Source organism: Coptis chinensis, chromosome 1 (assembly GCF_015680905.1).
Source record: "Coptis chinensis isolate HL-2020 chromosome 1, ASM1568090v1, whole genome shotgun sequence".
Classification (NCBI taxonomy): domain Eukaryota; kingdom Viridiplantae; phylum Streptophyta; class Magnoliopsida; order Ranunculales; family Ranunculaceae; genus Coptis; species Coptis chinensis.
The window spans coordinates 28,401,672-28,414,979 of record NC_141456.1 but is presented as its reverse complement, the minus strand read 5'-3'; the positions used below and the strand labels follow the sequence as shown (position 1 = coordinate 28,414,979).

Here is a 13,308-nt window from a genome sequence, read left to right as displayed (position 1 = left end):
TCAATGTGCCAACAAAGAGATGTTATGTCTGAATGACAACCTGGAATTATGAGCGAATATTGATTAAGATTTAGAATATTAGTTTGTTGTGGGGTAGCTAGGAGTGGTTTCTGTTTTTATATATAGTCGTAATAAGTTTACTGGCAGTTGCTCTTATTGTTTGTTCGGATTGGGAAAATATTCTCAAACTTTCCATGAAAAGAATTGTTTTGGACCAATTAGTGTTGGACTAACGGTGTTTAATTTGTTGTTTTAAGTTTAAAGACGTAAATTGGTTGTGATTCTAGTTGTGTGAGGACTTGGAAACATGAATCTTTTTAAACGGACATGTTCTTCGAAAGTTTGTATAGTGTCTGTTAAACAAGTTAATAAGCTATAAATTAAAAAGTTTTGAACAACATTGTCTAATCTTCCAAGACACTATATAAGCTTCTCAAGAACATGTCTCTAAAAAGACTTGCACTTAAGAGAAGGCATGGACTTGGAAAATATTTTCAAACTTTAACTTTAAACAAATTTTGTCCCAGAGTTTGTGCTTGAATAAATAGCAAAAGTAAAAAGTGAAATAGTTGTCTTCAATCCTTCATTCTTGCTGCTTCTAATTCCAGTTTTCCCGTTTAGGCGGATGTTCTATGGAGAGGCGACCGAACTCGGTTCCTCCTACTTATGCTCCTTCTCTAGTCATCTCTCATGGAAAATCATATCGCAGTCAGACCTTAACTCTATCTTACGGATGCTATCATGTTAAGAGCATTCCGGAGATGCGTCATATGTGGTGTGTCGCATCATCTTTTGGCTGGTCATTGATGTTGCAACATTCTTATTCTCGCCAATGTTGACTTTTTGATCCCATCTCTTTAACAAAAATTCATCTACCACACTTAGAGGTTTCGTTTAACCAGGGTGTTCTAATACATTCCCCTGAAGATCCAAACTGTATTGTGTTGTTCATTAGCAATGTGAAAAGGTCGTGTCTCTTTTGTAACATAGGTGATGAAAAATGGAAGGAACACAAACTGGAAAATATTAACGAGAAAAATCCAATACCCATAGAAGGTTATATTACACATTTAGACCAGTGAGTTGCCAAGGAATTATACATGTCTTTTCGGACAAAAGAATGTCCATCCTTAATGTCCATGATACCTTTTTTCCTAAAAATATATATGCGATCGAGGACCCCGTGTCTACTCTACGCGGATGTACTTGTACCTCATCGTATTTAGTGGAGTCTTGTGGAGAAATCTTTAAAGTAATTGAGATTCACTTTTGTAGAATTTAACACCTAATTAAAGAGACAAAACACAATTATTTATAGTGGTTCGATGCCAATGTGGCGACCTACGTCCACGGGAGAAGAAAGGTTTTATATTGCTTGATTGATATTGGTTTTGTGTTACAGAAGTGTTTATATAGCACAACATGAGTGCATATTCGTGTCTATTATTTCTAAAAGGATTGGAGACTTTCCTTTATATAAAACATACAAATCTGACAAATCTCTGTCAAAACCGACTAGGGCGTGCCCCGCGCTCATATTAGTCTTGCTCGAGGCGCGACCCGTGCTCTTGCCTTGACGAGCCTCTAGACAATTGAGCGCACCCCGCGTTCGCCTTTGCCTGTCCAAGGGCGCGAGCTGCGCTCTTTTCTTTCTTCCCCCACACTTCCCCTCAAGTTGGTGCGAAGATATCCAGCGAACCCAACTTGGAGAGAATATCATGGAACTTGGAAGTTGGAAGTCCCTTGGTAAAAATGTCTGCAAGTTGTTGGTCACTTCGAACAAAGGAGGTAGTGACAATGTTAGACTGTACCTTTTCACGCACAAAATGACAGTCAATTTCGATATGCTTAGTTCTCTCATGAAACACTGGATTTGCAGCAATGTGCATAGCGGCTTGATTATCACGGTAAAGTGTAGTGGCGGATGCAACCCAAAAGACAAATCCTTCGTAAGATAAAAGCCATATTATTTCACCGGGTGGTGGAAGCCATAGCCCGTACTTTCGGGCTTTTGCACTAGAACGAGCTACTACATTCTCGTTTCTTTTTCTTTGCTCTTCAAAGTGACTAAATTACCTCCCACAAAGGTACAATAACCGGAAGTAGACCTTCGATCAACTGGACATCTTGCCCAATCAACATCTGTGTAAGCAGTAATAGATGTATGCCTATTTTTCCGCATCCAAATACCTTTGCCTGGTAACCCTTTCAGATACTGCAGTATTCTAGAAACTGCATTCATATGTGGAGTCCTTGGAGCATGCATAAAATTACTAACCAAGCTCACTGCATAAGAAATATCTGGTCGGATAATAGTTAAATATATTAGTTTACCAACTAATCGCTGATACTGACCAATGTCAGTAAGAAGATCACCAGTGTTGTCCAACTTGGCTCCACTGTCAGTTAGAGAATCAGATAGTTTTACCCCCAGCTTTCCCTGCTTCACTCAAAATATCCAACACATACTTTCTTTGATTTAGAAATATACCTTTTTTTGAATAAGCAATTTCAATCCCAAGAAAGTACTTCATAATACCCAGATCCTTGATGGCAAACTTCTTGTGCAGTAACTCCTTGAACTTAGAAATCTCGATAAGGTCATCACCTGTGATAACTATGTCATCAACATAAATAAGAACAATAACCAAGCCTGGCCTGCTAGATTTAACAAATAATGAAGGATCAGCATCACTTTGCATAAGACCGGTCATAGCTAGAACAAAACTGAGTTTGGCATACCACGCTCGTGGAGATTGTTTAAGTCCATAGATAGCCTTTTTAACCTTGCATACTAATCCGACCTTAATCTCCTTCGGATGTCCAGGTGGGATGCTCATATACACTTCTTCTTTAAGATCTTCATGTAAGAATGCATTTTTCACATCCATCTGAAATAATTTCCAGTCTTGATTCACAGCTAGAGATACAAGAACTCTAAACGTATTCATCTTTGCAACTGGTGCAAAAGTTTCCTTGTATTCTTGACCATAAGTTTGGGTGGATCCCCTTGCAACAAGTCGAGCTTTAGACCTCTCTAAGGAACCATCAACTGTTGAACTTGTTTTGAACACCCAACGACAACAAAGTTTTTCTTTTTCACGCTAGCATAACAATATCCCAAGTTTTATTCTCGCTCTAGAGCACGAAGTTCTTCTTGCATCGTCTAGCTCCATATGGGACGCAGAGTTAGCTCTCTAAAGTTTTGGGTTCTTGCACATCATCGACTGTACTTAAGAAAGCATGATGAGATGAAGTGATATTGGCATACGTTATATACTCCTGTAGAGGATATGTAACATCATGCAAAGAATAAAAATTCATGTGAGTCACTGGAGGTTGCCATTCTCTATCAGATTTATAGTAATCCTTGAGAGTTACTAGAGGTCGTCTCTCTCGTTCAGATTGTTTAGAAACTGGAAGAGCTAGAGAAGCACCAGAGCGCGCCCCACCCTCAGTTTGCTCATCCTGGGAGTGCGCCTGTGCCCCATCTACTGGATGTCGTGGATCACCAGAGCGCGCCCCGCCCTCAATATATATTTAGTCCGGAGAGGCCACCGCTTTGTTTCGATGAGAGCCCAATTCTTCAGTGGCAGGAACTATACCTTCACCAACCATTGGGACAGAAACAATGCCTTCACCAACCATTGGGACAGGAACAATGCCTTCACCAACTGCTGGGAAAGGAGCCACATCAGCCGTAATAGCAGTTGGGAGAGGTGCCAAATCTGCCAAACACTCCCCCTGGGACCGATTCCCAGGCACAGCTAAATCATGAAAGAAAGCTTCAAATTCCACAAATCGGATGTCACGAGAACCAGTTTCCTTGTCGCAGGATTGTAACATATGTAGCCTTTCTGTGTGGTAAAATAACTAACAAACACACATCAAGTAGCCCAAGCATCAAATTTATCTCGATTGATAGCTTGCTGATGCACATAACAGACACACCCAAACACTCGTAGATGAGAGAGCTCCAGCGGCCTAGCTTTAAGCACTTCCAATGGGGATTTAAAACCAAGAACCCAACTGGGAAGACGATTAATCAAATAGGCAGCAGTTAAGATGCCATGAGACCAGTAGTGCTTAGGACCATTCATGCCCAACATAAGAGCACGGTGGTCTCCAAAAGGTGTCCGTTTCTTTCTTTCACCAATTTATTCTGCTGAGGTGTGCCAACACAGCTCGTTTGATGAATTATCCTCTAGCTACGAAGATACTCAGGTAACATACCTTTACAAAACTCAGTGCCATTGTCAGATCTAAACATCTTGATATTAGTACCAAACTGGTTAGTAATCATAGTATGAAAATCCTTGAATACAGTCACAACCTCAGTTTTTTATTTCAATAAATATAACCATGTAGCACGAGACTTATCATCAATGAACAACACAAAATACTTATAGACATCATAAGAATTAACGGGAGCAGGTCCCCATAAATCAGAATGAATTAATTCAAACAACTTATTTGACACAGAATTCGAGTTTGGAAATGATAAACGAGTTTGTTTAGAAAATTGACAAACATCACAAACATCATCAGAGTTTAAAGAAACATACAAAAACAAATTTGACAGGACATGATTGGATGGATGCCCAAGTCTTTTATGCAAAATACGACTCTCAAGTAAATCACTAGCTTGACATGCCTTCTTGTGTGACTTCAACAAATAGAGTCCATTGGAATAAATTCCTTCACCAATCGTCCTCTTTAACTTTCGATCCTGAAAGACGACATAGTTAGGAGAAAAAATGACATCACAATTTAAAGAATTAGTAAGTTTTCCAACAGATAGAAGTTGAACAGGGAATGGAGGAACAACTAGGGCCTCACTTTTGAGACTTTGATCAAAAAAATTCACTTAACCACTACCTAGAATGGGAACGGTGGAACCATTGGCTATGGAAATATTATGATTTTCAGTTTTGGACACAAAATTATAGACAGAGGCAGGGCAATTAGCCGTATGATCAATAGCCACTGAATTAATTATCCATAAGTTACTATTTTCTGGCATAGTAAAATAGGCATGTAAATTATCTGACACATGAGTTGAGGCAAACTGACTTTTGCTAGAAGACATGGACTTAGTGAGTTGTTGGAGAATTTGACTCAACTGATGACTAATATCTGAGTTGAACATTGATGTCTTGGCAACAGCAGCATGCTCTTTCTTGGACAGTTCCTTTTCCTTCTTAAGATGTGGATATAATTCCCAACAACGATCCTTGGTGCGGCAGTTCTTTCCACAATGATCACAGTGAGACGGTTCCCTTTTTCCCTTACCCTTTTCAAATCCCTGTGACTTCTTTCTAAAATCGTTTTCTACAAGTAATACAGTAGATTCAGAGATTGAGGACTTTACTGTAACACCCCAGAAATCTCTATTCATTAGCCGGCCGGTCTAACTAACAAAAATATCCAGAGTCTCAATAATACAATCCAAAAACGTTCCAAAAGAGAAATAAACCAATAAATAAATCAACATTTAAAACCTCTGAGTTGAAAACTTGTCTCAAAGAAATATATTACATCCATGGTCTCATTAACAAATAATGAAATCTATTAAGTCTTGAATAACACTGGACACCAAAATAAATCTTTCAAACTAAACTAAAGAACTCGAGACCCAGATCTTGCCGAAACTCTAAGAACGCGCTCCATGGGCTAAACCTTGCTCACCTGTAAAATTGGTAAATAGGGGCATAAATCAACGCGCACGCCCAGCAAGTAATCTCTAACAAGAACTATCATCCAAATCTAGTCAAAGAATACTACGACACATACATGTGTCTGAAGTACACACAAAATACCATCTAATATATTTACTACGATTTAATTGTAAGCTCACGATACTAACGTGTCACCTCATTGGTATGTGATTAAATCTTATTCATGACATCTTATTAATTATAATTTGTAGGAAAATAACATCTACGCCCTTGACTGTACATATGGTATGGTAATTGTGGTCATTCCATCAATTCCAAACTCCATATTCCCCTGGTCAAGTAATACGACGGACTTTTCCTTAATTGCCATTTTATGTAACTATATATATATATATATATATATATATATATATATACTTACGCATAAAGTGATAACGTCACTCACACCTTGTGTCAATATTCATTCAAATCTTATGACGATTAAAAGAAAAGAATTCAGTTTATACAAACATGCCCTCTGACATCTCAAATATCTTATACAGAGCAATACTCAAGCATGATATAAGGCAAATATTTAATAAAGAATGATAATTTTCTATGCAAACAAGGCATTCAGTAACATTAGATCATTCAATTAATGGCATATGAATACCAAAGAACTTCCATACTCCGACAACAATTTCGACTTAACGCATTGGACGCTATGAATTTATAATCGCAAAAATACCAAAGTAAGCATAATAAATTAGCAATCAAGCACATGATATTCATTATGATATCTAATAGCATTCTAGGACTAGAGAAAGAGATAGATGCAAGCTAGAGAAACTTGCCTGATCGTCGATAGTCAGAAACTCGTCAGACACTAGAAGCTAAAGCTTACGTCCCTACTCTTGAGCAACCTCCTGTTTTTTTATTGTTTTGTTTTATCTCTACCCTAAACTCTAGGATTAACATTATCTTATCTCTTGAAGATTAACTTTATCTTATCTCTTGAAGAGTTTTACAAAGTTTGGAGACTAGCAGTTCACCGACTTTGTATTTCCTTTTGGCTCTAAACTATCACTTGGGCCTGGGCCCTAAAAGAATAGTAAAGAGATACAATATTACACAAAAGAAAACAGGTTGTTACATTCTTCCCCTCTAAGAAGAAATTTCGCCCCAAAATTTAACATGCCTCCTTTAGAAAAGATGAGAATATTTTTCACGAACATCCGTCTCAAGCTCCCAAGAAGCTTCCCTCTCGTCATGATGATTCCATTGTACTTTGACCATAAGTATGGTTCTACTGCGAAGAACATGTTTCTTTCTATCCAAAATACGCACATCTTTTTCTTCATAAGTAGCATCTTGCTGTAAATCAAGGCCCTCAACGTCGATCACACTAGCTGCTTCCTCATCTCTTAGGTGTTTCCTTAGCATTGACACATGGAAAACATTGTGTACCCCTGCCAAGCTACTTGGCAACTCCAATCTGTAGGCAACAACTCCAATCTTGTCAAGTACCTTGAAAGGTCTGACATATCTAGGTGCCAACTTACCTTTCTTTCCGAATCGTCTCACTCTCTTCATAGGAGACACTTTTAGTAACACAAGGTCGTCTTTTCCGAACTCTAAAGGGTCTTCGTCTCTTATCCGTAGCTTTTCTCGCCTACTTTGTGCAGTCCGTGATCCCGTCCCTATTAACGCTACCTTTTTTCGGTGGTGTCACGCACTACATCTGGTCCAAGCAAAGCACTATATCCAACTTCAGCCCAACAAATTGGTGACGGTCTACCGTATAATGCCTCATATGGTGCCATTCCTATACTGGTCTGGTAACTATTATTATAAGCAAACTCAATCAGTGGTAAGTGTTCCTCCCATCCCCCTTTAAAATCAAGAAGGCAAGCCCTTAGCATATCCTCCAATATTTGGTTAACTCTTTCAATCTGTCCATCGGTTTGGGGGTGAAACGCGATGCTGAAATCAAGTTGAGTGCCTATAGCCTTCTAAAAACTACCCCAAAATCTAGATGTGAACAGACTGTCTCTATCTGACACTATAGAAATTGGAATTCCATGTAACCTCACTATTTCTTTAATGTATAACTTAGACAAGTCATCCACACTATTTGTCTTCTTCATAGCTAGGAAGTGTGCAGACTTAGTCAATCGATCTACAATGACCAATACAAAATCATTTCCACGAGGTGATCTCGGTAAGCCTTCTATGAAATCCATAGTGATGTGTTCCCACTTCCATTCAGCCACTGGTAATGATTGTAAACTCCCAAAGAGGTTTCGATGTTCAATTTGACTTGTTGGCAAGTCAAACACTTTGATACATAGTCTGCGATGTCGTACTTCATTCTTTTCCACCAGAAGTGTCGTTTCAAATCCTTATACATCTTTGTACTCCCCGGATGAACAGTGTACCGGGTGCGATGCACTTCATCAAAGATAGATTTCTTCAATGCAATCACATTAGGCACTACCATTCGACCCCTAAGTCTCAAAACACCATTTGGACTAACAGTCCAATCTGTCACGACGTCTTTTGTCATTTCAGCCTTTCTGGTCATAACAAAGTCATTTGTTTCTTGTGCTTCAAAAATCCTGCTAATAAGATTAGGCCGAACAGTCATATGACTAATGAATACCCCTTGTCCCCTACTATCTTGATGTATGTCAAATTCAGACATGATTTCCAGCATTCTATACTCTGAAGTAGCCAATAATGCCATCAACCCCCTCAGTTTTCTACTCAAGGCATATGCAACCACATTAGCTTTCCCCGGGTGGTACTAAAGAGAAAAGTCATAATCCTTTATCAACTCCATCTACCGTCTCTGTCTCATATTTAGGTCTCTCTGAGAGAATAAATACTTTAAGCTTTTGTGATCCGAATAGAGTTCAAACCTCTCACCATATAAGTAATGCCTCCATATTTTTAATGCAAATACAACTACCGCCAACTCTAAATCATGAATGGGGTAGTTCAGTTCATGCACTCTCAACTATCGTGAAGCATAAGCAACTACTTTTTCCCGTTGCATTAGAACACAACCCAAACCAAGCAACGATGCATCAGTAAATATTACAAACATAACTCCACTCTCTGGCAATATCAATATTGGCGCAGAAGTTAGCTTAGCTTTCAATTCTCGAAAAACTTGCTCACACTTCTCATCCCATATATAAGGTACACCTTTTCTCGTTAAATTGGTTAACGGAGATACTATATGCGAGAAACCTCTAATAAATCGGCGATAATAACCTGCTAGACCCAAAAAGCTATGAATCTCTGTAACTGAAGTAGGTTGCTCCCAATTGAGCACCGACTCAACCTTAGAGGGATCAACATAAATGCCCTCACTTGTTATCACATGCCCTAAGAAATTAACTTTTCTTAGCCAAAAGTCACACTTTTCAAACTTAGCATATAACTGATGCTCTTGCAAGGTTTACAGTAAGATCCTCAAATGTTCAGCATGCTCTTCTTGACTACTCGAGTATATCTGTATGTCATCAATCAAAACAATAACAAATTGATCCAAGTAATCTCTAAAGACACGGTTCATGAGATCCATGAATGCAGCTGGAGCATTAGTCAGCCCAAATGGCATGACTAAAAACTCAAATGAACCATATCTTGTTAGAAAAGTTGTCTTTGTAACATTAGATGCCCTCATTCTAAATTGGTAAAACCCTGACCTCAGATCGATCTTGGCAAACCACTTTGGCCCCCGAAGTTGATCAAACATATCATCATTCCTGGGAAGAGGATATTTATTTCAAACAATTTTCTTGTTCAACTCCCTGTAATCAATACACATACGAAGTGATCCATCCTTTTTCTTTACAAACAAAACTGGTGCACCCCACGGTGATGTACTACGCCTGATGAAACCCCGAGCAGGTAGATCCTCAATCTGGGTCTTTAACTCTTGCAACTCTTTTGGTGCCATACGGTATGGAGGTCGGAAAATGGGAGTAGTTCCCGGGACCAAATCAATACAAAACTCAACCTCTCTAACAGGAGGTAAATCAGGAATATCTCTAAAGACATTCATAAACTCAGACACTACATGTATACCATCAACCAGCGACACATCCCCTCCATTTTCCATAACCTCAACAAATGTGAGGTACGCTTCTGTTAGGAAATTTCCTTTTGCAGTAGCTATGACCACAGAGTCTTGTCCCTCGACCTGAAAGGTCACAATCTTGGAAAAATAGTCCAAAGAAACATGGAAAGATGCTAACCAATCCATTCCCAGAAGGACATCAAACCCATACATATCAAACACAATTAGGTCTACTGACAAACGAAGGTCGTCAAGAGAAACAGTCACACGACGACACACCATATCTAGAACCGTAGATCTACCCAAAGGTGTCACTATCTCTAAAGGTGGTGTCAAAATATCAGAAGTAAGATCCAATTTTGACAAAAAAGAAGTGGCAATAAAAGAATGACTAGCACCAGAGTCGAAAATTATTCTAGCAGGCTGAGAATGTACTTGAAAAATACCTTTTACCATTGCTCCATTAGAACCCCCATCATGAGGTCTTTGCAAAGATAAACTCGACCATTTGGGTACGTGGTGCGTGATGTCATAATCATAATGTACTCTTTGGAACTTCTGAGTTCAATTTCAGCTTGAACAAGAGCAATCATGTGGCCCCGAGCCTGAAATGGTGCCTGCTGCTGATCATGTCTACCACCATGGCCCCTCTGTTGGCCCTGGTTTTGTCTCTGGTTCTGGTTTTGAAATTCTCTCCTAGGATTCTTACAATCAGAAGCAATGTGCCCTTGATCTCCACATCGATAACAACGCCACTCTTCATGAGGAATAAATTTGTCTCCTTGTCGTGTCTGTCCATGATTTGCCACCTTATTCTCTGTTTCTTCCATGGCTGAGAATTCTGACCTTGCTGGTTTTGAGCCTTAAATCCTTTACTATAGTTATCATACTTGTCCTTATTTTCCTTCTTCGAATATGTCTTACTAGCATCATTCGGTCTGTCTAGTTCCATAGTGCGAGCACACTCGACAACATCATTATAAGTCCTAAATTGTCGACCCTTCACTGCCTTTCTAAGTGGACGAACAAGACCATCCTTGAACTTCCTAGCCCTCCTTTCATTTGAAAGATACATATCCGACGCGAATTGAAGGAGTTGTCTGAATTTTATGTCATATTCAGTCATTGTCATACTACCCTGTTCTAATGTCATGAACTCTATCACTTTCGCAGACCTAATACTCTCTAGAAAATATTGTGCATCAAAACTTATGCAGAATTCAGTCCAAGTAATAGTATTATGGTCTTCTCCCGCTGAGACAGATTCCCACCACTTGGATGCATCTCCAAATAGACTACAAACAGCTAGCTTATGTTTATGTACTTCAATGCAGTTAAGTACGTTAAAGATCTTTTTCAGATCTTCTCTCCAATTATCAGCATCTCTTGGATCACTAATACCGGAAAATTTCTCAGGCTTAAGTTTTATAAACCTCTCAACCATTTTCTGCCATGCTTCATGATGAGATTCAGTTCTTGAGTCTAAATATTAGATCGAATTGATCCTTTGATTAGAGATCAGCTACCAATAGTCTTTTGATTATAGACTAAAACTACCTTTTTCTATAATATGAATTCAATTAATAGAATTAAAGAACAATCCTACGACCCTTATATAGGTCCAAACCCTAACAATTTCCTACTATAACTAGGAAACAATATTCAACAATATTCTTTAAATAATAATTTACTTAAAATAAACTCTTAGACCACATATGTGTGTGATGTGCGTAGAGCTCTAGTTGTCTGTCTGGTGAATGGTCTGGCAGTTAGAGTTGGTGTCTCAACATCCCCGCGCCCATCAAACAAGGCTTGACCGCAAGGCTTAAGCTGAGGAAAACGCTGCAGCAGTTGTGAAGAATCTTCCCAAGTAGCCTCATCTAATGAAAATCCTTCCCATTGCACTAACCACTCCGTTGTACCTTCATTAGTGAACCTCGTCTCTAAAACTTGGTGTGGAATCCAAGTTGTATTGTCTGGCTGAACTGGTAGGTCATCTAAAACAGGTTGATTTGCCCCCAAACACCTCTTTAATAAAGAGACATGAAAAATTGGATGAATCTTACAACCTAATGGTAGCTGTAATTTGTATGCCATCGCTCCAATTTTTGGATAATTTTAAATGGTCCAGGTGAAACTTTGGAAATAGTTTAGTATATGTTTGAGAGGCAGCAGGTTGTTTGCCGATACTTCTATAATCTTAAGTAGACCAGGTCATCTAACGAAAAACTCTCTCGATTACGCGGGTGGTGTCCGCTAAAATCTTCATACGGCTCTTGAGCTGCAATCATATTTTTCTTTAGAATCCTCAAGGTCTCATCAGCGGCTCGTAGGTGTATGTCTACGCATGAACAAGCGGTTGTGCACAGTATGTCTTTTGTAGAATCGAAGGTGGAGTTGACTATAAACTACTTCAAACAGAGTCATCTTGATTGTAGCCTGATAGGTAGAATTATACCACCATTCTATGGAAGAAATGTAACCCAAGTAGACGGTCTGTCACCCGTGAAACATCTTAGGTAGCATTTCAAAATTCTATTTGTGACCTCTATTTGACCGTCAGATTATGGGTGATATGCTGAGCTACGACACAATTTTGTATTTTGTAATGAGAAAAAAGACTCCCAAAAATTACCTATAAATATAGGATCACGATCGCTCACAATTGACCTAGGAGGTCCATGAAGTTTGACAATGTCTCGAACAAAAATCTCAGCAATCTTGCTTGCAGTATAGGGATGTGCAATAGCGCTAAAATGAGCATATTTAGAGAGCCTGTCAACCACCACAAGAATGACAGTTTTGTTAAGCGAACGAGGTAGACCTTCGATGAAGTCCATAGATAGGTCAATCCAAACATCTTCAGGTACAAGTAGTGGATTAAGTAATCCTGGAGGAGCCACGGATTCTGCCTTGTTTCTTTGACAAATATCACAACGAGCAATAAAATCTTTAATTGAAGTCTTCATTCCTTGCCAGAAAAAACTTGTTTGAAGTCGCTTGTAGGTTCTTAGAAACCCAAAGTGTCTTGCGGCAGGAGAGGCATGGAATTCTTTAAGCAATTTGTCACACCACTAAGAATGTGGGGCTACTACCAATCTTCCTTTATAGTGCAAGGTGTTAGCCTCATAAGTGAAGAACTTACGTGAAGATGGATCTTGCTTGATGGCTTCTATTAAGGCTTGCATGGCAGGGTGGAAAGAACATTCTGTTGCTATTTCTATCAAACTGTCCATTATAGGGTCAGAGAGTGCGAGTAGTGCACTGACTTGAGGGAACCTTGACAACGCATATGCAGATTGATTGTGCTTGCCAGGGCAGAAACATATCTCATAATCGTATCCTAAAAGTTTGGATACCCACTTTTGCTGCTCTAACGAATTTAATCGTTGCTCGTTGAAGTATTTCAACGTTCTATGGTCTGTGAAGATCTTGAAATGTCGTCCCAGCAAGTAGGGTCTCCACTTTTGTACCGCGGCAATGACTGCCAGCATTTCCTTGTCGTAGATAGGTAGAGACAGATTTCTTCCTGCTAATGCCTTACTGAAATAAGCAAGTTGC

At 39.1% G+C, this 13,308-nt stretch overlaps 2 protein-coding genes across 2 annotated transcripts; both read right to left on the bottom strand.

Moving 5' to 3' along the window:
- Nucleotides 1–6,860: 6,860 nt before the first annotated feature.
- On the bottom strand, nt 6,861–7,250 carry LOC147523305 (uncharacterized). The gene has a single exon (XM_086570503.1). The coding sequence runs from the start codon at nt 7,248–7,250 to the stop codon at nt 6,861–6,863; it is 390 nt and encodes a 129-aa protein (XP_086426629.1).
- A 2,203-nt stretch (nt 7,251–9,453) lies between these two features.
- LOC147523304 (uncharacterized) lies at nt 9,454–10,203 on the bottom strand. The gene has a single exon (XM_086570491.1). The coding sequence runs from the start codon at nt 10,201–10,203 to the stop codon at nt 9,454–9,456; it is 750 nt and encodes a 249-aa protein (XP_086426617.1).
- Nucleotides 10,204–13,308: the final 3,105 nt, after the last annotated feature.